This window comes from Phyllostomus discolor, chromosome 5 (assembly GCF_004126475.2).
Source record: "Phyllostomus discolor isolate MPI-MPIP mPhyDis1 chromosome 5, mPhyDis1.pri.v3, whole genome shotgun sequence".
Classification (NCBI taxonomy): Eukaryota; Metazoa; Chordata; class Mammalia; order Chiroptera; family Phyllostomidae; genus Phyllostomus; species Phyllostomus discolor.
This window is the reverse complement of record NC_040907.2, coordinates 110,918,316-110,943,688: the sequence shown is the minus strand read 5'-3', so window position 1 is coordinate 110,943,688 and position 25,373 is coordinate 110,918,316. Positions and strand designations below refer to the sequence as shown.

General features: G+C 42.6%; 1 protein-coding gene and 1 pseudogene across 4 annotated transcripts in view; one reads left to right on the top strand and one right to left on the bottom strand.

Moving 5' to 3' along the window:
* Positions 1-24,172, top strand: part of LDB3 (LIM domain binding 3) — a 67,534-nt gene extending 43,362 nt beyond the window's left edge. For 2 of the 4 annotated variants that reach the window (XM_028514117.2, XM_028514114.2), the window contains 5 exons: positions 2,230-2,695; positions 3,865-4,045; positions 4,617-4,737; positions 10,232-10,347; positions 19,745-24,172. In XM_028514117.2, coding sequence (XP_028369918.1) covers positions 2,230-2,695; positions 3,865-4,045; positions 4,617-4,737; positions 10,232-10,347; positions 19,745-19,834 — 974 coding nt within the window. In that variant the 3' untranslated portion in view covers positions 19,835-24,172. The remainder of the gene's footprint in view (positions 1-2,229; positions 2,696-3,864; positions 4,046-4,616; positions 4,738-10,231; positions 10,348-19,744) is intronic. The other 2 variants (XM_028514116.2, XM_028514118.2) reach the window with 1 other exon arrangement.
* On the bottom strand, positions 14,360-15,738 carry LOC114498053 (annotated as a pseudogene).
* Positions 24,173-25,373: the final 1,201 nt, after the last annotated feature.

Genomic DNA, 25,373 nt, shown 5'->3' with positions numbered 1-25,373 from the left:
ACTTTGAGACTCTCTGCTCTGGGCACTTGGGTGCTATGCAGGGTTATTATGGAGAGTGACAACACCTTGAATTTGGACTTTACAAATTTACAAAGTGCATTCAGTATGTCACTCTAGTAGGTGCCCACTATTCCCTGAGAGGCAGGCAGGGGGTGTCATGCATTCCACAACTGGTGAGTAGACTTAGTTTCAGGTTATCTGACTTCAGGGTGTCACATCTCCCACTCCAATCTCCGACATCCCACAGTCTGCCTGGGCTGGGCTCCCTCAGGTGACCACCAGGCTATGAGATGAGTTAACAGTTCATCCTAATGAGACCCAACAGTCACTAATCCCCACCATCCTCAGTAACATTTAATGACACACAAACTGCACCAGCTAGGTAGCTCATTATAACACTGTAAGGTACTAAGAATTATTATTGCCATTTTTAGACAAGGAAATTCAGATCCAGAAATGTTAAGGAAGTTGTCCAAGAACACAGCCAGGATATACTAGAGCTATGTTCCTGAAGGTTGTGCTACATGCCAGAGGATGGGACCTCTTCCATGTTGACAGTTACTCCACGATCACATGGTACACCAAGATTTTATGGAAATTGGATTCGTGTTCTTTACAGAGGTAGCTTGGGGTGATAGAATGGTTTTGGAGACCATTCTGGCTCTATCACTTTACCATTTGCTGGCTCTCTCTGAGCCTCAGTGACCTCAACTGTAAACAGGACTAACAAAAAATGATTTGTTCTATGCCTAGTCTACTTCCTCAGTAAGTGGGAACAAGATTCCTTGGGGATGAAGCCAGCATTGCTCCCAGGTGGCTCCAGGGCAGGGTTGTGGAGGATTTTACCCCCTCGGCTTTCTATAATACAAGTCTGGTCCTTCCCCACCCCCAGTGCAGGGGTTTCCATGATACTCAGCTCTGAAGAGCCAGTCATTTGGGAGTAGAAGGTACAGAATTGGAACTGTGGACCACAAGCCACTCAAGGTGGTCCAGGGAAACAGGTGGGAGAGACCAGAGGCCAGGGCCTTTATCCCTGAGAAAGGCCTTACTTTGTAGGCTGGACCCTGGTGGGGGCTGCCTTAGTACCCCTCAGTACTGTCCATCCACCCAGGCCAGGCTCAGGAATAGGGAGGATGCTGCCCTGACATGTTCCCCAGGGTGGGAGAATGAAGCCTCTTTCCATAAGAGCAAACTGAGTTGAGGTGACATCTGGAACCTTCCTCACTGGAAGAGTAGGCTGGCTGGCTGGCTGGATGGTGTATGCAGAACAAAGCTGGTTCCACAGTAGGGGCAACGGAGCACTAAGATACCTGGGTTTTTGAGGGTCCAGGCTTCAGAGAGAGGGCTTTGAGTGAGCAGTTGCAATGCTCCTTTGTGCTATCTTCCCAAAAAGGATTTTAGCTTCAGTGACCTGGAGGAGGGGGTCCTAGAAGTGGGGCAGTGCATTGTACTTACACTCTGACTTCCTTGGTAGCCTCTATGGTCACTTGGACCCACTCTCACTTTCTACCAAAGTGATGTGGGAGAGCACAGGTGCCCCAAAGGCAGCTAGGCCTAAGCTGTATCACCTTAGCACCTCTGTCCCAAGCATCCTCTCAATGACTCCTTCAAGACACCCCACCCTTATCAAATCAAGATGGAATTTCTCCCCAATACAAATCAAGCTAAGTTGTTTTTCAGGAAAATATTTGTAGTTAATCCTGAAACCCAAACACGAAAACCCTCTGCCCTGTCATCTACTTTGTTCCAAAGACTGGACTAGGTCAAAGTTCAGCAAATGCATGCAACTGAGTCATTTCAGATGTCAAATCACAGGTCAGTGTGTACCTGAAGCATGTTCTAGTCAAGGCCAAGCTGACCCACCCCCATCCTCTTCTGGACCCAGACAGGAGCCTGGCCCAGCACTCCACCTCCACCCACTGTTTTCTGCAGGCCTCTGGCAGCCCAGGCCTGGCAAGTCTCACCCCTGCAGCTGCAGATATTTATAGCTCTATCCCTTTCTCAGCCTCTTTGGGGCTCTGAGCTTCTGGGGGCTCTTACCTCCCTTGGCTCCAGCTGCAAATTCAAATTCAGTGCATCAAGAAGTTCAGCACTGTGTCTCTTAGGGTAAAAATTGGAACTATCCTGCTCTAATATTAAAGTTGCCTTTCTCTGGCTGGGGGTGGGGTTGTGGGAACTAGAGGGGAGTGAATTCCTGACACATTTTCTTTGGATCTCTTTGGTTTGTAGTGCCTGCATCTACCTACAGCCCATCTCCGGGGGCCAATTATAGTCCAACTCCCTACACCCCCTCCCCTGCCCCTGCCTATACCCCCTCCCCTGCCCCTGCCTATACCCCCTCCCCTGTCCCCACCTACTCCCCCTCCCCTGCCCCCACCTACTCCCCTTCTCCAGCACCAGCCTATATCCCATCACCTGCCCCAAGCTATAACCCTGCCTCATCTGTGGCCTATAGTGGGGGCCCTACTGAATCTGCCAGCCACCCGCCTTGGATGACAGATGACAGCTTTTCTCAGAAGTTTGCCCCTGGCAAGAGCACCACCTCCTTCAGCAAGCAGACTCTCCCTGGAGGGACCCCTGCCTACAGCCAAGGTTCCCCAGTGTCCCCCCTTGCTAGAGGCACCTTCCAGAGGGCCGAGCGCTTCCCAGCCAGCAGCCGGACTCCGCTTTGTGGCCACTGCAACAATGTCATCCGGTATGGTCCAGCTATGGCCCTATGTTGGGGTGATGGAAGGGTACGGGTACAGGTTGCTTACCCACCATCTGAGCCCTACGGTGGGGCTGGGGAGTGGGAGGGCAGGTATAAGGAGAAGACTGCTTTCAGGGCAGCCTCAGGTCCCTTTGGGTCACCATCTGGTTGGACCCTCTCTGAGCTTTGGCTTCCATCCCTGTGTGACACCCACTTCCCTGGGGAGTTGGGAGGATGCCATAAGGCAAATGGGTGAAGTTCCCAGTGTGGTGTCTGGTGCCAGGAACTTCCCCTTAGGCTAAGGCCTGGTTCTGGGAATGGTCTTATTGTCAGTAGGTTTATTGGGACTGTTACAAGCTGGCTGACAATGCTGGTTTTGACCCAGCTTTCCTTTAGGGTTGCTTCTGGTCTTTCTACAAACAGGGCTTTGGTGGGCATCTGCCACTATAAAGAAAATATGTCATTTCAAGCTTAGAAGCCAGGATGATGGGTGGTGCTTGTTTGAAAATAGTATTTTACAGTATTTGTGTATATAAGGGTGGTAAGATTATATATATATATATATGTGAAAAACAAACTTTTATTTAAAAATAAAGTAACACATCTCAGAGAGGAATTAGAAAGTTGGGAAAGGCAAATTAAAATATAAAACATTTCCTCATAGTCACACTCTTCTGATTACTAATGTGGAACTAGACTCCCCAGGTTTGTATTCTTGATCTATCATACTATCCTATGACCTTGAACAAATTACTTAACCTCTCTGTGCCTCAGTTTCCTTATCTGAAAATGGGTATCATAATTATAACTACTTCACAGGATTGTTGTGAGAATTAAGTTAATAAATACAGATTTCTTCCTGACTAGTGCCTCACACAGAGTAAGCACTTAGTAAATGTTAGCTGTCAGCCCCATGATCATTGCTCTTCCTGTTGTAATCATTAGTAGTTAATTGAGTAGATATTCCATAATATGTTTGGTGTTTGGGTTGCTTCCCAGTTCTCTATTATAAGTAATGTAGCAAGGAACATCTTTTTGCAAGGAGCTCTATCTGAATTTTACATTATATCATTAGAACAATCACAAAAGTTAAGGTTATTGGGTCTAAGGATGGGCATTCTTGGGATCTCAAGCTTTTGGGGCTGCTTTAGTAGGTGCTGTTCTCTGCTTCCCAGGGGCCCCTTTCTGGTGGCTATGGGGCGCTCCTGGCACCCAGAAGAGTTCAACTGTGCCTACTGCAAGTCCTGCCTGGCAGATGTGTGCTTTGTGGAGGAGCAGAGCAATGTTTACTGTGAGCGGTGTTATGAGCAGTTCTTTGCCCCAACCTGTGCCAAGTGTAACACCAAAATTATGGGGGTAAGTGTGCAGGCAGCATCCTTCTTCTCTGACCCTTGTCTTTTCCTCTCCCCCAAGAAAGCTGAGAAGTTGCTGCTAACAGAGAGGGCCACTCCATTTCTATTCTGGAAGGAAGTTGGTTTGCCACCAATGAACTAGGGAGCAAATGATCTTGAAGCAAGAGATGATTACATGCCTGGGCTACACAGCTTGAAGTGGTATTAGAGCTTCTGCAAAGCAAGTTATGGCTTCATAGCCTGACCTTACCATGCACCTGCATTTAGCCTTGATCCTGGATACCCCTTTGGTATAATGGCAGTAACAAGCAATGCCTTCCTTCCAGGTTTGATGGGAGTGTTAAGCATCACAGTTACGTAAGCACACTCAGAACCTGACACCCAGCAAGTGCTGAATGAGTAGGAACCCCTTCTTTGAGAACCTTTCCTTGGAGCATCCAAGGCCTGTTACCTGGCCTCTCCTGACCTGCTCCCAGATGGGACGCTCTGGCATTGGCCAGGGTCTGGTGAGGAAGACAAGTTCAGCTCCCCTGCCCCAGGACCCCTCTCTCCTGAACCAAGGCTCTTTTCCTCAGGAAGTGATGCATGCCCTGAAACAGACATGGCATACTACTTGCTTCATCTGTGCAGCCTGTAAGAAGCCCTTTGGGAACAGTCTCTTTCACATGGAAGATGGAGAGCCCTACTGTGAGAAAGGTAGGGCTGCTGAGCTGGTGGGAGGCCTTCCACACCCTATTCCCTCACTTTCTGTCTAGGTCTATTCACATGAAACCATCAGGAGGCTCCAAGTGGCAGAATCATGCCAATATTACACAAAAGAAGTTCATCAAACTATCTCCCCTGACCACTGGGTTGCAGCTTTTCTAGGAGCAGGGTGGGGGTGGGTGGGTGGAAGGGTTGGGGAGGTGAGGGAGGAACTTATTTATATATATATATATTCAGTCTCTGTTCCCTTCCCTGCACCAAATATGTGGAACACAAACTGGCATCTCATAGCAGTGTGGGAAACTTTCAGATGATTTTGATTTGGAGACCAGAAAGTCCAGTCTGAAAAGGCTGTGGCTCTGTATTTATTCTGGGTTCTTTTCCAGGCTCCACATCAAGACTGACTTTGCGACCTTGAGTGAGTTACTGAACTACTCTGGGCCTCACTTTTTCCATCTGGAAAATGGGGGAACTAAACCCCTGCCTCACAGAGTTATAGCAAGGATTAAGGCAGAAAAAGTGTATAAAGCATCAAATACTTGAAGTCCCTCTCCCTGCTCCTTTAGTGTTCCTTCAGGGTCCTATAGTCTCCTTGTCTGAATTTGGAGTTTCTCTGCCTCCCAAAATGCTATATGTTATCTTAAAACTTGGAGGAAATTATCATAAATTCTGAAGACAAATCAACTCTATTAAAGAGTAGGGTGTCCAGGCTAACTGGCCATTCACTCACTCACTCATTTATTCACAGCCTGCTTCTTTTAGAAAAGGACTTGAGGTAGGTTCCAACAAAAGGTAACATAGACATAAAGGTTGAGACAAGAGAAATAGAAAATCAGTACTAAGTAGAAGAAAAAGCAAGCATGCCGATTATGAAGACAAAGAGAGTTGCAGTGACTGAGTAGCACATTTGAAGGCAAAAGGAAAGACACAGTAAGTTAGTTTACTTTAAAATCAGAAAGGAGAAAACATTTCAGTTCCTCAAGGGGAAAAGCAAAACAGAACAAAAAATTTCCCCCTGACAATAAATTATAAAAGCAATTTCTTGGATTCTTGGATTCTCTTGTATGCTGGTAAAGTCTCTTTCCAGCTTTGAAGTTAATTGAATGACTTAGTCACTTAATAACTCTGTGCTTCAGTTTCCATATCTGTAAAAGAGAGAGGATAACACCTGTCTTTTCTATTCTTATGAGCATGTGGTGAGTATCGGTAATTAAGAAAAGTGCTATTTTTCCAATGTGAATTGCTATTATCAATCAACTAAAACTTTAATAATTTCAGATAAGCCATAATTTATGTCTCAGGTTTGCAAAAGAATGATAGATTTCAACCATCACCACTGCCCTTCTCCATAGTAAGCCCCACCCCAAAAGACTGATGGATATTTGGGTTGCTTTCACTTCTTGACTATTGTGAACAGAGCTTCTATGAACATGGGTGTGCAAATATCTCCTCAAGATCTTGTTTTTAATTCTTTGGGGTATATGCCCAGAGGTAGAATTGCTGGATCATATGATCGTTGTATTTTTTACTTTTTGAAGAACTTCTATCCTGTTTTCCCATTTTATATCCCACCAACAGTACCCAGAGTTCTAATTTCTCTACATTTTTTGCCCACACTTGTTATTTTCTGATTTTTTTTTTTCTTTTGGCTAGCAATCATCCTGAGTATGAGGTAGTACCTCACATTATGGTACTTTGTCATCATTTTTATTAGCAACTTAGAATAAGGCACAGAATGATAGGGCCAGGCTCAAAAATATTTTAGTTGGCCTCAGTGATGAGCTGACACTTTTATATACTATATATCTTGCATATACGTGAGACAGTTGGGAAAGAATCAGACTCTTCCAGATTGGCCTGTATTGGAGCAGTGCCCTGGCCCTGCAGGGCATCATGTTCACCTGGGGGGAACTTTAAAGAGGTAGAGAACATAAACTCCCAAACCTCCATAAGTGAAATTTAATGGGGTTCCCCTCTTTTGCCCAGGTGATGCCTCTATTTAGTTAGGCTTGGGAATCCAAGTGTGGTCCCAGGACCAGCACCTTTTACATCACCTGAGAACCTTTTAGAAAGCATATCTTCCAGCATCACACCAGATCTATTGAATCAGAAACTCTGAGAGGTGGGCCTGGCAATCTGTGTTTTTATGAACCCTCCAGGTGATTCTAGCATTTGAGAACCTCTGCTCTGGTAACGCACTAATCCCTTTTCAACAGAGAGCATCTGTGATTTTATGGATGGAAATCCTTTTACAAGAGCAATAAAATCTTTTAAATACAGGGTATGAATTCAGCTTAGGACAGAAGAAAGTCAAAGAAAATTATAAAGACTTAATAGGAGAAATAAAGAATAAATAAATGAGGAAATAGATTATGTTTCTGGTGGGAAAGGCCCACATGCAAACCTGATTCAATACAGATTACATTCTTCTGTAGAATAAATGAGGAAAAATATCAGCCTTTCTTTTAATGTATTAGGGTCAGATATGTGCTACCAAATTTTAAAGCAAAGTGGTGATTCTCCAGGTCATATAGAATCCAGTTTAAAACAGAAATATCCACTAGTAGGAAAGACTAGACATTCCAGAAATAAAATCAAGGCACTGTAAGAGAACCGGTGAAAAACCATAGGCTTCACAACAGGAGAAGGAATTACTATTTAATAAGAATTTTTGAGCCATTTCTCTATCAAATCATGACTTACCTATCAAATGTGTGCCAGTTTCTGTGCGAGAAGTTGGACATATAGGAGGGGGGTCTCCTCCTACAAAAACCTCAAGTAGATCCATCATCATGTGATGTACCAGCACCTAAGTGAACAGTTAAGAGGTAACAAATGAATGAAGAAGAAGGGAAGCCCACAAGAAGTGTGATAGAAGCCCATCTAATACCTCTTGGTGGGGTGGGGGTGACAACTTCCCAGGAGGGCCTGGCCCAAAGGATTCTAGAGGTTCAGGCAGGCTAAGTGAGGAGGGTTTTCCAAGTCCAGGTCATGGCTCATACAGAAGCATGGAGGTGGAGGAGAGCCCAGGGCATCTGGAGACCAACTGGGAATAAGGAGAGAGAAGTCAGTAGTGAGGTGCAGGGCTTGCCCTCCAGTGAAGGTGGGTTGGTCTATAGCCCTGTTTCCTATCCCACATTGATAAGTTCCTACAGAGCATAGAATGAAGCATAAACCTGTTGTGACTTCCTAAAGGAAGCAGAATATTTTCTTAGCTCTGGTGAGGTGATGGATTTCTGCCTACTGAAGAAATTAAGTAGTTTATCAGAAACAAAGTTCATAGACTGTGATATATTTAAAAGCACTTGCATACCAAACTGTAACTAAACCCCAAAGGGGAAACTATACATAGGAAAAATACAAGAGATATAATTTATCAAAGCTCAATGGCAAATAGATAACTAAAGACAGCATAAAGTCACAGAAAGAGGGTGATAAATTTGGAGTTCATCATGCTCCTTACTACTTGTGTGATGGAACCTCTATAGTCAGTTTCCTCATCTTTAAGATGGGAATAATACATCCTGGCTGGTGTGGCTTATTTGGTTGGGTATCATCCTGCAGACCAAAAGGTCTCAGGTTCAATTTCTGATCAGGGCACATACATGGGTTCCAGGTTGGTCCCCAGTTGGGGCACATGTGAGAAGCAACCAATCGATGTTTCTCTCTCACATCAATGTTTCTCTGTCTTTCTCTCTCTCAAATCAATAAACATATTTAAAAATAAAAATAAATAAAGTGGAAATAATACTTTTTTACAGAGCTGCTGTGAAGATTAAACAAGAAACATGGAAAAGCACTAATACTGGATTGGCACATGGCATTCAAATCAGTTCCCTTCCCCCCTTTCATCATTTATAAAGACAATCAGAATAAAAGCCAATGTTTTGAGGATTTGTGACAAGTACTTCACAGACATTATTTTATTTATTCTGTATAACAACTCCATGAGTTAGGTACTATAGTTATTCCCATTATATAGATGAGAAAGTTCAGGCACTGAGAAGTCAGGCAGTCAGTCACTTGCCTCAGATTTGAACAATTCCATAATATAGCTGGGATTTGAACCCAGCTCTTTCTTTCTTCAGAACCCAAATTCATAACCTCCATGGCACTCTGCCTCTCAGCATGCGGCCTAAGACAGTGAACAGGGCTGTTATCCACAAGGAAACCCGAGCAGAAAATCATTGTAAGAAAAAGCCAATTGTGGCAGAGCTGTGGAGATACCAGTACACTTCTGGGGAAATGAAATTTTTATAAAAGTCAAGCTTTTTTAGAAGACCCTGTAGGAGTTCTATATCAAGTGCAGTAGAATTGCTGCCCTTGTGACCCAGAGAGGACAGTTCCTGTGGTGGAGAAGCCCAGGATCTGGCCCATGTGCCTCAGTCTTGTGATGCTGGCCAGGCCCTTCACCCCTTTAATGCCCAGTTTCTTCATCCACAGAATAAAACAAAACAGAAAAACAATGATAGTTCAATCTTTGAGGGATTTTTCAAAGGTTAATTTTATTAATTGATTTATTGATTCATTGATTTATCCGTTCACTCATTCATTCAACACATATGTGTTAGATACTGACTTGTATGCTATGCACTGTGCTGGGAGTACAAAGATCTTGACATTGAGACACTAGTAAATAATACCGTCTATGTGAAAATGCTTAGTAAACTATAAAGCATTATACAAATAATGTTGGTATTATTATCTCCTTGGCTGGGGGAGGGTGCAGGGTACATGTCCCAACAAAGTATTCATATATTGTTTCCAGTAGTGAAAATTTATTGTTAAAACAAAAACCCAAAGCCCTGACTGGTATAGCTCAGTTTTTTGGGTGATGTTCTGCCAACCAAAAGGTTGCAGGTTCAAATCCTGGTCAAGGCACATGCTTGGGTTGCAGGTTAGGTCCCCAGTCAGGGTGCATGCAAGAGGCAACATATTGATGTTTCACGCTTATATCAGAGTTTCTCTCCTCTTTCTCCCTCCCTTCCCCTCTCTCTGGAATCAATAAAAAGAAAAAATATTTTTAAAATACCCACTAATAGAAGAATGGCCAACCAAATAACTCCAATAACTGTAAAAAAGTTAAGGGTTCTCATTCTTCCAAAATAAGCATAGCTGCTGAGAAATATGATTTTTTCCTTTTTTTGTGATTGGTCTGTTTGGTCTATAGGAGGTGACAGAGATAGGAGAAAACCACCCTGCAGAAAGTTAATGAGAGTGTGACAAAGTGTTGCAAATCAAACTAGTGCAAGATGGTGACTAAGCCTGAATCTGCACAATACAAGTGCAAATTATTGGAAAAGTGTGTGTGTGTGTGGGGGGGGGGAATCTTGTAACTGAATATTTTGTCTGCAAGATGACAAATAACCAACTGGGTTTCACCCAGCCCAGTGATTTGAGGGGTTGTCCTGGCATTGGGTTGACACAGCCAGGATGCTCCTCCTAGCCTGCCTGGGTGCTGGTCTCACTCTGCCTTTCATTTCAGACTATGTCAATTTGTTCAGCACCAAGTGTCATGGCTGTGATTTCCCTGTGGAGGCTGGTGACAAGTTTATTGAAGCTCTGGGGCATACCTGGCATGACACCTGCTTCATTTGTGCGGTATGTTTTTAACCTGAGGTTCTGGCTTTCTGAGAAGGGGCAAGAGGGACCAAGTGGGCTAGATAATGAACACTCTACATCTTTTCAACTCTGGCATTCTAAATTTCTGATCATTTTTAAAGGCTGGCAAGTACCATGATGCCTTGATATGTCACTGTTGAACAGTTTTATTACTAATAATTTTTATAAACCATTTTTACTCTGTTACTCTTCGTTTTATTAAGGACAACAGAGTATCCCAAGCCTGCCTCACTAGCATTATTTTTAGTAGTTGGGAGCAGTGAATGATGCTTGGATTTAAAGAGAGGTTGGTGACTTCTCATAGTTACAAGTTATTTTAGATATGAAGTGATTCAAAGGTTTCCTCTTAAATTTTCACCAGGAGAACTAGATTGGAGCTTATTGACTAATCCTATGAAAAGCTGAGATAAAGTTTCTTTTGATACAATCTTTTAGAAGGTAGGACTGAATATCATTTCATTTTCCAAAATGGTCTTGTTCTTGATATGTAGTTGTTAGGAGATAAGCCCTAGACTAACTATTAAAACCACGTGCAATTTATTTCTTGTAAACAACCAGGCCATTTTTACCATGAGAGATTGGCACCGTCCTTTCAAGGGCTTTGGGTTGTGGAGAGGACATGGCAATGAGCCTACTGACATTTATATTCTGCATTAGTTAGGAAATAGACATCCCTAATAAGCCCTGTACTGATAGTCTGTCATTGACTAAACTTTATATGGGAAAATTAATGTGCTACTCCTACTATTTTACTTTTATCAGAGCCAATCAAGGTAAATTTTGGGAATGCATGAAAGATTTGTATAGTTTAAACTTAAAGAATTTTTATAGACTTATGACATAGGACAACCCAAGTCCTAAAGTTTACTGCAATATACCTCAGGTTTTACAATTCATTTCTTCTTTTTTTTTAAATATATTTTATTGATTATGCTATTACAGTTGTCCCATTTCCCCCCTTCTCTCCCCTCCACCCTGTACCCCCTCCCACCCACATTTCCCCCTTTAGTTCATGTCCATGTGTCATACTTGAGTTCTTTAGTTTCTACATTTCCCATACTATTCTTGCCCTCCCCCTATCTATTTTCAACCTACATTCTATGCTACTTATTCTCTATACCTTTTCCCCCTCTCTCCTCCTCCTGCTGCTAACCCTCCATGTGCCCTCCATTTCTGTGGTTCTGTTCCTGCTCTAATTGTTTACTTAAGTTTCTTTTGGTTTTGCTTTAGGTGTGGTTGTTGATATTTGTGAGTTTGCTGTCCTTTTACTATACATGTCTTTTCTTAATCTTCTTTTCTTAGATAAGTCCCTTTAGCATTTCATAAAATAAGGGCTTGGTGATGATGAACTCCTTTAACTTGACCTTATCTGAGAAGCACTTTATCTGCCCTTCCATTCTAAATGAGAGCTTTGCTGGATAGAGCAATCTGGGATGTAGGCCCTTGTCTTTCATGACTTGGAATATTTCTTTCCAGCCCCTTCTTGCCTGTAAGGTCTCTTTGGAGAAATCAGCTGACAGTCTGATGGGAACTCCTTTGTAGGTGACTGTCCCCTTACCTCTTGCTGCTTCTAGGATTCTCTCCTTCGTTTTTACCTTGGCTAGTGTAATTATGATGTGCCTTGGTGTGTTTCTTCTTGGGTCCAACTTCTTTGGGGCTCTCTGAGCTTCTTGGATTTCTTGGAAGACTGTTCCCTTTGCCAGATTGGGGAAGTTCTCCTTTACTATTTGTTCAAATACGTGCTCAATCTGTTGCTTTTCCCCTTCCGATTCTGGTACTCCTATAATTCGGATATTGGAACGTTTAAAGGTGTCTTGGATGCTCTTAATCTTTTCCTCAATTTTTTGAATTCTTATTTCATCATGCTTTCCTGCTTGGTTGATTCTATCTTCCTTCTGGTCCACTGTATTGTTTTGAGACTCATATTCCTTCCTTTCCCTATTGGCTCTCCTCCGCGTGTCTTCCTGCATCTGTTTTATGGTAAACTGCATTCTTTCATCTAAATTTCGTCCCAAATCCACCAGTTCCGTGAGCTTTCTGATCACCAGTGTTTTGAACTGCGCATCTGATAGATTGGCTAATTCTTGGTCGCTCAAAAGGATGAGTCCTGGGGGACTGATCTGCTCTGTTGAAAACATGGTTTTTTTTTCCCCCCCTGTCTCTCCTTTTTTTTTTTTTTTTGGTCTGGTTGCTCTTGTTACGGTGGGGGACGGAGCCTTAGGTGCTCACCAGAGCTGGACACCCCGGTGGCTAGATTGTGACGTTATATGTGGGGGCGGGGCCGGAGCGGGAGCGGGGCGGGAGAAAACAATGGCAGTAGTTCCGTTCCCCTGGACTCAGACCCTTGTCTGGGCTTCTGGGCCGTGAGTTCTGCCCTGGTCCACAATCGCTGCCCCTCTGGGTCTGCCAGCCACAGCTTGCATACTCAGGGATCACCGCTGCCTTCTTACGCGCCTGATGGCTTTTGCGCCGATTTCGCGCCAAACCTTCCCCTGACCTCCGCGCGCCACCGACCCGAGCCAGCCCCACGCCCGCCGGCTCGTCTTTTCCTACCAGTCCGGATGAACGCGTCTACTTCAACTTCTTGGCTGCCCGACTTCCATTCAGATAAATCCTCTGCCAGATCTGGGTGTTATTCTGATAGTAAATTATTGTTGTAAATTATTGGTTTTCTAATCTTGGTTGTACGAGGAGGTACGGTGCGCCCACCTATTCCTCCATCTTGCCGGAAGTCTACAATTCATTTCTATACTGCGCCCCAATTAGTGGAGTGTACTCTATTCACTCTGCGTATCAGTCTGCTAGGTCTGCCATAACAAAGTACCATAAACCAATGTCTTAACAATAGAAATGTATTCTTTCACAGTTCTGGGGGCTAGAAGTCCAAATTCAAGGTGTCAGCAGGGTCAACCTTTCTCTCCTGGCTTGTGGTGTTTGCCAGTAGTCCTCGGTGTTTCTTCACTTACAACTGCATGGCTCCAGTCCCTGGCTCCATCATCACATGGCTGTTTGCCCTCTGTGTGTCTGTCTTCACATGGCATTTTCCTCTCTGTACATGTCTGTCTCTGTGTGTTTCTCTTATAAGGACACTGGTCATATCAGATTAAGGACCCAGAACGCTCCAATATGACCTCATTTTAACTTATACTTTGATTATATCTGCAAAGATCCTATTTCCAGATAAGACTACTGCTGTGACCCTGTGCTGAAGAAATGGGAAGTAGTGGGGTTGGGACTTCAACATGGATTTTGGGGGGATGCAAATTCAATCCCTAACACTGATTTCCCAGATCTTCAAATAGATTCTCTAGTTGCCTTCTAAGGTCCTTTAAATATATTGGGGCCTCCACTTCAAAGACAGAAATAATATAAATATACTAGCTTTGGGGTTGTCCCCTACAGAGCCACAGCTGAGCAAGACACAACATGGTTCTCTGACCCTTACATTCAAGCCATGGCTTGTATGATCCTAAGATGCTGCCTGCAAGTCTGGTTACCCAGCTTCTAGAAGGATCCCAGGGACTTGGAGAAGGTTCAGGGAACACAATGGCACAGAAGGCCTGTTGTCCTAGGGCAGGGTGATGAGAGGTCTATGTCACATGAAGAGGGAACTATGGCAAAGGTAACTGTGGGTCTGCTCCTTCGAGCCTGATGTGTTTGGCCGAGTCACAAGAGCACAAGTCTCAGAGGGAGACCAGAAGAAGCAGTAAAGCTTAGGGTTGTTTAGGATGAGATTACAAATAAGTTCTAGTCCAGTGTGAGAGACCCATAGCATTGCTCAAAGGATCCACCCAAAGAAACCAGGCAGATCCAGATTTCATCCTTTGGAGAATCAATAATGGAGAATTATTGTCTTCCTCCTTAGTAGCCCTGTGTGGCATTCACTGTCCCATTAAGATATATCAAAGTGAAACACAGTTCCAATTTTTGGAAAACTTTGAGGGCTTTTTTGGTTCCTCTATCACTTTATATTTCCAAATCATTTTTTAGCATCCTAAATTGTTTATTAGGTAAGAATTTTACAAACATGGCACATATTAACGGTAATGGTGGAGCTGGAGAGTATTGCACCTTCTCCAAGCTGCACAGCGAGAACCACCAATAGTGTGGTGGAACTTATGGCCCTTTCCAAAGTCATGGCTCTTGCTGCCTGCAGATGTCAGCCCTCACATCTCCCTGTGCTTGTGGACCAGTTTGGTGATCCATTGGGTGTCAGGATTCCTTCTGATAGCCTTATGGAATGGATCAATGATGATAACCTCAAAGAATTTGGATGTGGAATCTTCACCAACCCAGTAAGAATTCAGGACTCTCAGAGCCCCACAATGGTGCCTGGCTCACTCCTCAGCAACAGACTGAAGGCTTAGGGCAAACTTCAGCTGGTTAACACCATGAAAGACAGGCTTGCCATAGGTCACGCCCTTAGGAATAGGGTGTTTGTGGCCACCACAGAACACACGAATCCAATATATGGCATAACCTCACTTGGCCTTGTATCCCAGCTTACACCCTTTATCGGGCCTGGTGGGGTGGAGGGCCCTGTGGAGCACAGAGAGCTGCCGGTAATGCCAGCAGTGCACCCTGAGAAGGAAGCACATCACATCGGACTGCTTCTTCCTCCATAGCTTCTGGATGTACTTGTAAGCACCCATCTTGGCTTACCTTATGGCTGTGGCCAGATGGAAAGGAAGAACCTTTCTCCCACTCCAAATAATTTTTAATGAGTATATATTTTTGTATAACTTTTAAAAACACTAGTAAGAAAGGAAGATAAAGACTAGCTCTTCTAGTTGTGCAGATTTTTCCATCATTCATATCTCAGGAGAGCACCTCCTTTAGGCTAATTCAAGTTACCAAGTCTTGGGGGCACAAGAGCATACCAGAACTCCACCTTCAAGGAATTTAGAATCTTGAAAGGAAAACAAAGCTAATATATACAAGCAAATAGAGTACAGAACAAGACAGCATCTTAAAGTCCCAAACACATAAAACGAAGGCTTAGAAAGGACAGTGTGGGTCAGCTCCTGTCTGCCTTTGGCACTTGAGTTCCAGAGAAAGGAGTTGGGTCCTACCTCACTGGGGGAAAGATGTCTTACTGGCCCCTTGTTTCTTCCAAGTTTAGTAGGTTTCTAGCCCTTCCACACCAGTGTGGAAGGGACTGGTGGTGGTGTAACTTTTGTGGGCAGTCATAAGAACTGCTGCACCAGACCTGTTTCATTGCCTTCCACTCTGTGGTCAGCACTGTCCATGGTTTCCACTCCTTCCCAGCCAGGCCCTAATACTACTATTACTAAACCATAAACCTGGGAGGTGGGCCACTCCTGCTGTGCCCCTGTGCTGAGTAGGCTGGGGGCCTCCTCTACCATGAAGCCACCTTGAATTCTGTCTGCCAAAGACACTGAGCACAACCTCTCTATGATAGTCCCTGCCTTCAGTGCCATCTTATTAGTGAGCCACCTCTGAGGCTCTGGCCCTTCCTTACTCCTTGGTCTTCAGTCCCCCAATACATTCCCCAGCCTGACAACTCAGAGTTCTCCCAAGCAGACAGCTGTGTTGCAGACCAAGCAGGGCTGACAGGCATCTTCTTGCCAACTGACTCCAGAGCTGCCTTTTCTATCTCTCATGAAACCTATCCTCAGCTGGATCTTGAGTGCCACCTTCTTGGACTTGGCTCCAAGTTGTCATCAGCAGCTTGAGGCCACCACAAGTGCCTGGTTATGCTCATGACTGTATTCAGCGGGGATGTTTTCAGACACCTTTAGGTCATTGTCTTCTAGAGTCCATTGGCAGCTCTGTGTGATCCCAAGTATAACATCCTCAGCTGGTCATCGGGCCCTTGCACATGGGGCCACCATGATGCCACTTTTCTTTCCAATTTTCTTGGAGTGGACACATACTCACCGACCCAATCTCATCTTGGTGAGGTGGTTTCTCTGTCCTCATGCCTGTCCATACATGGGAGGTCCACTCGCACTTCTTTATCCAATGTTGGTGTCCTGATTGTGGCCCCCGATTTGGCTCCCCATTAGGGATTCTCATTGTCCTCTCTGAGGCTGGGGCCAATCCCAGCCAATTTAACTTCCCAGTTGACTCTGACACCTTGGCATTATTGCCTGCCTAGGGCCAACCTACACACTTGTAGGCTAAGAAACTACTGGTAGGCTACTTCTATACAAGTTCATAAACCTAGAACAATTTGAAGTAAACAGCCCCTCTCTGCTGTGGGCTGTGAGGAAAATGAGCTTAGAATTGGAGTCCTGCAGACATGGACATGGATTCCCAGCTTTACAGCTTACTAGGTCTGTGACTTAAACAATACACTTGGGCTCTCTGAGCTTCCTTTTTTAAATTGTGAAATAGGGAAAAGTCATGCCTATCCCATAAGGTTTTTGTGAGAATTAAATGAGATCATGCATATAGAGTATCTAACATGCTGCTTGATCCACAGCACCTCAACAAGTATTACTTAGCTCCTTCTTTCAGTGATATTTCCATATGTTGCTACCATGGGAATATATTATTTTGCCTTTTTTTTATGTAACATTTCCCTGCATTCATTTTCCATATTCAATTTCTCTTCTTCATGGTGGCATTCCATTGGAAAAATGTCATAAAAATTATTTAATCGTCCCTATTGAAAGAAGTTTTGGTGGTTTTCAGTTTTTAGTTGAGTACATGTTGCTTTCTTGGTGCAATAGTTCTGCAAGATAGGATTCTCCAGAGTAGGATTACTGGGGTGCAGAGCAGGCACATCTTTATGGCTTCTCTTAGTATTGCCACATCCTCTATTGAAGACTGAGCTAATTCACGTGTCCCTAGCAGTGCACACATGAGCCTGGTTTCCTTTTGGCATTGCTGCTTTTTGATTACTTGTTTTCCTCACTTTTTAGCTACAGTTATATAACATTAAAGGTGACAAGATATTGGAAGCTTTTTTTGTTTTGTTTTGTTTTATTTTACTAAGTTAATAGGTCTCCAGTGGTATTTATGGAGATTTTCCTTTATCAGTAAGGATAATTTTTCTGATGTTGTTAGTTTACTAATGGTTTTTCTTTAGATGTTAATCACTCTGTGGATATTGACTTATGAACTTATATTGATTCCATATTAATTTTTGGATAGCATCAATTGGTCTTCATCATGTATATTTTCTCTATTCCATTAAATTTAGTTAATTTGATTTAATTTGAGCTTTATTCCATGTCCCTCTTTGGAAAACTTAAATTTTTTTATGGTTTAATGCATCTAGTCTGTCATAGTTGTTAAAGATTTATAGTGGGGAGAGATAGGCTGTTGCCTTTCCTCCCATCTTATGTGACAGCATGTTTTCTTTTTTCTTTTTTTTTTTTTTTTTCTTGCAGGGTTCTTAAAAGTTTATTTAATTCATCTCTTTGAACAGGATTTTATTATACCCCCATTCATAATGAGATCATTTTATATCTTTTTTTTAATATATTTTATTGATTATGCTATTACAGTTGTCCCATTTCCCCCCTTCTCTCCCCTCCACCCTATACCCCCCTCCCACCCACATTTTCCCCTTTAGTTCATGTCCATGTGTCATACTTGAGTTCTTTAGTTTCTACATTTCCCATACTATTCTTGCCCTCCCCCTATCTATTTTCAACCTACATTCTATGCTACTTATTCTCTATACCTTTTCCCCCTCTCTCCTCCTCCTGCTGCTAACCCTCCATGTGCCCTCCATTTCTGTGGTTCTGTTCCTGTTCTAATTGTTTACTTAAGTTTCTTTTGGTTTTGCTTTAGGTGTGGTTGTTGATATTTGTGAGTTTGCTGTCCTTTTACTATACATGTCTTTTCTTAATCTTCTTTTCTTAGATAAGTCCCTTTAGCATTTCATAAAATAAGGGCTTGGTGATGATGAACTCCTTTAACTTGACCTTATCTGAGAAGCACTTTATCTGCCCTTCCATTCTAAATGAGAGCTTTGCTGGATAGAGCAATCTGGGATGTAGGCCCTTGTCTTTCATGACTTGGAATATTTCTTTCCAGCCCCTTCTTGCCTGTAAGGTCTCTTTGGAGAAATCAGCTGACAGTCTGATGGGAACTCCTTTGTAGGTGACTGTCCCCTTACCTCTTGCTGCTTCTAGGATTCTCTCCTTCGTTTTTACCTTGGCTAGTGTAATTATGATGTGCCTTGGTGTGTTTCTTCTTGGGTCCAACTTCTTTGGGGCTCTCTGAGCTTCTTGGATTTCTTGGAAGACTGTTCCCTTTGCCAGATTGGGGAAGTTCTCCTTTACTATTTGTTCAAATACGTGCTCAATCTGTTGCTTTTCCCCTTCCGATTCTGGTACTCCTATAATTCGGATATTGGAACGTTTAAAGGTGTCTTGGATGCTCTTAATCTTTTCCTCAATTTTTTGAATTCTTATTTCATCATGCTTTCCTGCTTGGTTGATTCTATCTTCCTTCTGGTCCACTGTATTGTTTTGAGACTCATATTCCTTCCTTTCCCTATTGGCTCTCCTCCGCGTGTCTTCCTGCATCTGTTTTATGGTAAACTGCATTCTTTCATCTAAATTTCGTCCCAAATCCACCAGTTCCGTGAGCTTTCTGATCACCAGTGTTTTGAACTGCGCATCTGATAGATTGGCTAATTCTTGGTCGCTCAAAAGGATGAGTCCTGGGGGACTGATCTGCTCTGTTGAAAACATGGTTTTTTTTTTCCCCCCTGTCTCTCCTTTTTTTTTTTTTTCGGTCTGGTTGCTCTTGTTACGGTGGGGGGCGGAGCCTTAGGTGCTCACCGGGGCTGGGCACCCCAGTCGCTAGATTGTGACGTCATATGTGGGGGTGGGGCGGGAGCAGGAGCGGGGTGGGAGAAAACAATGGCAGTAGTTCCGTTCCCCTGGACTCAGACCCTTGTCTGGGCTTCTGGGCCGTGAGTTCTGCCCTGGTCCACAATTGCTGCCCCTCTGGGTCTGCCAGCCGCAGCTTGCGTACTCAGGGATCACCGCTGCCTTCTTGCACCTCCGGATGGCTTTTGCGCCGATTTCGCGCCAAACCTTCCCCCGACCTCCGTGCGCCGCCAACCCGAGCCAGCCCCGCACCCGCCCCACTTGTCTTCTCCTACCAGTCCGGATGAACGCGTCTACTTCAACTTCTTGGCTGCCCGACTTCCATTCAGATAAATCCTCTGCCGGATCTGGGTGTTATTCTGATAGTAAATTATTGTTGTCAATTATTGGTTTTCTAATCTTGGTTGTACGAGGAGGTACGGTGCGTCCACCTATTCCTCCATCTTGTCGGAAGTCCTCCAGCATGTTGTCTTAAAGAGGTGACTAAAATCTTTGGCTCAAGTTCCCCTGCCTCATGGCCTATAAGACCCTGTTTCACAACAGTCTGTTTTCTGTCCCAGGTCTGCCATGTGAATCTGGAGGGACAGCCATTCTACTCCAAGAAGGACAAACCCCTGTGCAAGAAGCATGCGCATGCCATCAATGTGTAGGGAGGGTGGGGCACCTGATGTGGACAGGCAGGAGCTGCTCCTGCCTCTGGCAACAAAGGATTCAAGAAGGCTGATGTTTCTTTTTGCAGGAAAGAGGGAAGACAGGAAGCAACTGAGCTTTTTTGAAGTGTAATTTCAGTCCTTTCTTCTGTACACAGATTGTGTATTTGCATAGTTCAGACTAGAAGCCAAATGAAGATTCCTAAACCAAGCTAGTAATTAATCCAAGACTAGAATTGTACTTCAGACATTTAGGACAGAATTCCAAGAACTCAAAAGTGAAAAACAAAAAGTAACTTTCCGAAAGTGATACACTTCCTGAGGTCAGCAGAGCAGGGACAGAGCTCAGGGCAGTTAGGGAGAATCTGAAGCATTCTGTGAAGTTCTTTAGAGCTGTTCTGGCAAACAAAATAAAGTGCCAAACAGTCCAGGCTGCAGGGTATTTTTAGAGCCAGAGCTGAGAGATTGTTAGCTCAGATCGATGGGGCCTTCCTCACCAAAAAAGGAAGTGTTATTCTATTACTAGTGTTGTGGAGCTACCTCTGAGCATCAGACATCAGACCTTGAACAGAGTTGAACATTCTAAAGGGAGCCCACACATGCAGAGTGATGTCTTCTGAGAGCCAATGGACAACTGACCCAGCTTCTGGGGAGCCTCTGGCTCACACTGGTGACAACTCCCCTCTTTCATACTGAAATACCCAATGTCCCAGAAGGCTTAGCTCCTTTTTTAATTGCCACGGGAATGTAAAATTGGGTTTTTCCAGTTTTGCTTTGCTGTGTGTAAGAGATTTCAAAATGACTCTGACTTTTGTTTGGCCTTTGTTTTGCTTTATGAGCATAGATGCCCCGTGATGTATTTTACTCCCAGTCCTCTGCTCACTTATGAAGTCTTCCTCAGCACCCCTTGCCCAACAGGCTTAGTGACCTGTGGAAAAGAAGAGAGAGACAGTGTCTGACACAGGATGCCAAAGTAGTCTGAGAACATGCCCAAACTCTGGGTGGGAAAGAGGAACGTTACATTCAGCCAACCTCAGTCAAAATGCATGAGTTGGCAGGACCTCCCACCTTAGATCAGCACCAGTCTTCTCATATGTTCGTTTAAATACAGCACACTGGTCATGTACCATTGTGTTGACTGCTGGAGGGAAAAGATGGACTGATACGTACTTGTTTGCCATTTTGACCAATATTTTGAAAATGTATGAGCTGGGTTGATGTAGCCATTATTTAAGTATGTACTGAAATAGACTTGGGTCTTCTAACTTTAAAATATTAGTGATAGTATGTGTTAAGTAAGCATTTTGAAGGTGTTTGGGGGATACAGAGAGAAGCTTTTGTTTCTGAGGCTGGAAATGATATATAGTCTCTTTCCCTTTTAGGAAACACTGTTATTATGCTCACTGAACATGGCATTGAAGTAAGCAGTTTGAGTGGATGTTTCTCACTTGAGCATAATACTTAGATACTATTCCCACTCACTGCTACTCTCTTCTCACTCCTGTTTTGGATGTTCTCTTTGAGCATTTGAAATCTTTTATGAGAATGTATTAGAACACTTTTTCTTCTGAGAACTGAGCTTCCAGGGGACTGCCATTCTACCTGAATCTGTCCCTTTTCCCCAATGGAGAGGGAAGCAGCTAGATGTGTCCCTAGCAGGAAGTCTGTGTTTCTTTTCAAGGGTAAACCCACCAGATGGCCCAGGGAGCACCAGCAGGGACATAAATGTGCTCCTGTCACAGGCCCTTATTTAACTTGGTGCTGTGAGAAAGTGAATATAAAGCACCAGGCAGGGTAAAATCTGTGGGAAGTGCCTGGAGATTTTTCAGGAGTTGCACACAAGTACCTTGGAGCATTCTGTTATTTTTGGAAAGTTCAAATACACAAGGACAAGAAGGTTGCTGACTATACAGAAAGGCTCTAAGCAGGTTTTCTCAAAAAAAAAAAAAAAAAAAAAAGCCAAAAAACCAAAACTATTAAATTATCAGGGACTGGTCATGAGGAAAGGAAAAAAGTTCCCTAGAGTTAAGTTTCCAAAAATATCATTTAAAAAGAGTTTCTACACACACTCTCTCTCTCTCTAAGTGTGAGCATTAAAAAGTATGTGATTATTAAAAAGAAAAGTGAAATATCTCACAGTAGAACTTTATAGTCATTTATTGAATCAGTTTTTCTACATGTCAGAGCTAGTGTAGATTCTGAAGGATTCTATTATTTACTAAAACACAAAACAAAAAACATTTTTTTAAAAGGTAGCAGGGAAAAGAGGTAGTTCTGAATATGTTCTCTCCATGTTTGTAAGTTTGATATAGCATCAGGGTTAAGGACGTTTCTAGTTCAAGTTAAAATCATGGATAGCCTACACCATCAAACACAATTTTGAGTAGTTCATGGTGGGGAGTGTACTTCGGATCTATAGTTCTTGTCTCCTTATTGTTACATTTATTTAACCTTTAAAAACATTAACTTTTTGCACCTGAGTGACTTGTAGTGTTTGTGTTAGGAATCTAGCTTTTATAATGTTAATTTTTCAACCCATGTACTTTTCCTTTGGGATTTTTTTTTAATTTTAAGATTTCAGAAGTGAAATATAGTGTGTTAGAGGTGTGCAAAAACATTTTGCATGTTTTTCTTTTTTTGCCCATGTGAATTTTACTTTTTAGCAAAATAAAACCCGAAAAAGACTGCAATTATAGAGTTTACCATGCAAAGTTTTTTCACGTGACACCAAAAGCAGGTTTTCTCTATATGGTCACCAATAAAGTTCAAGTCAAAACACAATGCCCTCTGCAGAAGAAACACATACAACTCACTTGCTCTGTTGGCTGTGTGGCCTAATGGCAGTTATATGTGAATAATACAACATATAATGCATACAAAGGGATTTTCCAGGTAAAGAGTAAACTGAAGACCAGGCTTTGCCTTTTCTTTTTGGAAAGGTTTATTTATTTAACTACTTGGTGATTAAATATTTCATATTTATTTTTATTCCACTCTAAATGGCTTAATTTCTGGAAAAGTTGCTGTATTTTCTGCCATATCTTTAGTTTTGAAATAGGCTCAGAGAAAAATCCTTTCATGGCATTTAAAAACCAATAATGAAGACCCTTCTGAGGGTACTCTGCTTAACAAAACCAATTCTTTTTCAAAGTATTCTGTTTCCAGGCTTACTTGAAAATAAAGGGAAAATTTTGATAATTTGACTTTGAACATCTGAATCAGATTTTGAAAGAGCTGTGCAGTTACAAGTAGAAATAAAATCTCATTATTTTAGTACATTTTTAAAGCTAGAGCAATTTTTTAAATAGGTGATGGAGGGAAATGAGGCTCATAGAGTCATAAATTTAAATTTGGAAGGGATCTAAGAGATCATCTGGACATTTTCCAGATGACGGAACTGAGGCCCAGTATGGGGAGGTGGCTTTCCAGTATACACAACCAGCTATGGAGGCAGCTGGTGCATTCGAATAAACAAGGACTGGGACACGGCAAATGAAGGTTTTTTTTTTATCAAGGCTAATCTAATACTACCTAAGTGATAACTGGGAGAGTCTCTCTAAGCCTGCCTATTTACCTGAAAATGAAGGTAATAACACCTGGCTCACAGTGATATATGGAGAACCAAATGCAATAACTTTTGGAAGAAAATTGCAATACAAATGTTAGGTATTATTATCACCAATAGAGTGGGTCAGAACCCAAGGCCTTCACTCCTTTGTTTCATTTTCTTAACTCCTCCAACTTCTCCATCCAGAAAAAATACATTGGGAAAACCAGCAGCAAGAATAAATATTACACAAATAGCCCAGAAGTATGAACCATGTGGATCAGAATTTGATATAATTACAGTAGTTCCCCCTTATCTGGGGTGGGGGGTATGTTCCAAGACCCCACAGTAGATGCTAATATATACTGAACCCTATTTGTACTACGTTTTTTCCTATGTAAACATGTGATAAAGTTTAATTTATAAATTAGGCACAGTAAGAAATTAACAGTAATAAAATGGAACAATTATAACAGTATACTGTGATAAATGTTATGTGAATGCGGTCTCTCTCTCACAGTATCTTATACTGTACCTATAGCATGAATATGCTGGACAAAAGGATAATTCATGGCTTAGGTGAGAATTCCTCATGCAACTCACACAATTTAAAACTTATGAATTGTTTATTTCTGGAATTTTCCATTTAATATTTCTAGACCACAGTTGACTGTAGGTAACTGAAACCAAGGACAGAGGAACTATGAATAAGAGGGCTACTGCAGCTTGTACCAAAATTCTTATCTCTTCACTGAGGACTGTGGACAGAATAAAAATTGCTTATTCATTTGCTCACCTGTTCATTCTTTCAACAAAGATTTATTGAGTCCCTACTATGTATCAGGCACTGCTGTGGACACTGGGAACATGACAATGACTAAAACAGACAAAATACGCTGTTTTCATGAAACTTAGATTCTAGTGGTTTGGAATCAGCCAAACAAAATAAATGATTATGTTGGATTAGTTCTGAGAAGAATTTTGACTATTTAAAGCTTCTCTACAGGGTAACACTGGCATTCTTCTGGACTTAGACTCATTAATAATAAAGACATGGCATGAAGAATGGGTTTTGGATCAAATGTTAGGAAATAGCTGCATTTGCTGTTCACCCTAGGTATTCACAATACATATTCGGGAACTTGAATGAGCACTCAGTCCCTCAACAGAGACACCTGTTTCACTTCCTTGAGCACAGAACATGGAGCTCCAATTTGGAAAACGCGGTCTAAACTTTGGGTTTAGACCCTCCTGAGCTCTGGCTTTCCCAGGACAATCCTAATGTCAAATAATCTTTCTTGATGTTCCGCTTAAACCATTTCTGCAAGTTGGGCAGTAGGTTGGTGTGTGTATATATATAATAAACTTTATTTGTAGAGAAGTTTTGGGTTCACAGCAAAACTGAGCAGAAGGCACAATATTTGGACTGAAGACTGAATGTTGAGAAGAAATCAACTGTACCAAAGTCTGTAGTAGAGTGTTCCAGACAAAGGGGGAAAATAAGCGTGAAGGCTTTAAGGGAATGATTTTGGCATGGTGAAGGAGCATGGCTTGAGAGCACATGTAGGAGAGGGCAGTAGCAGGGGAGAGGGAGAACACCAAGGCCCTTGCAGGCCATAGGAAGATCTGCCAGAGAATGCCTTCACATGCCTGCCCTTGCGGAGAGAGGAAATGTAGTTTCACTACAAGAACCTCATGTTTGATAAAAGAATGAACTTATTTTTCCTATGAGACTTTCACTTGAAAAAAAATTTCAAAGCTATTCATCAAGTAGTTCTGGTTGAATATGGCAAAATTGTCCTGGTTGTATGCAGTTGTTCAAGTCTGGGATACCTGAGTTCTGTGTGGATATGGCATGGAACTGATTTCCTAAATCTGGGAAACCTATGCCTGTATACATACATACACATTGTATTTAATTATAATCACACTACACATACTGTTGTGAGATTTGCTTCTTTTTAAAAACAATTTATTTGGGGGGATCACTTT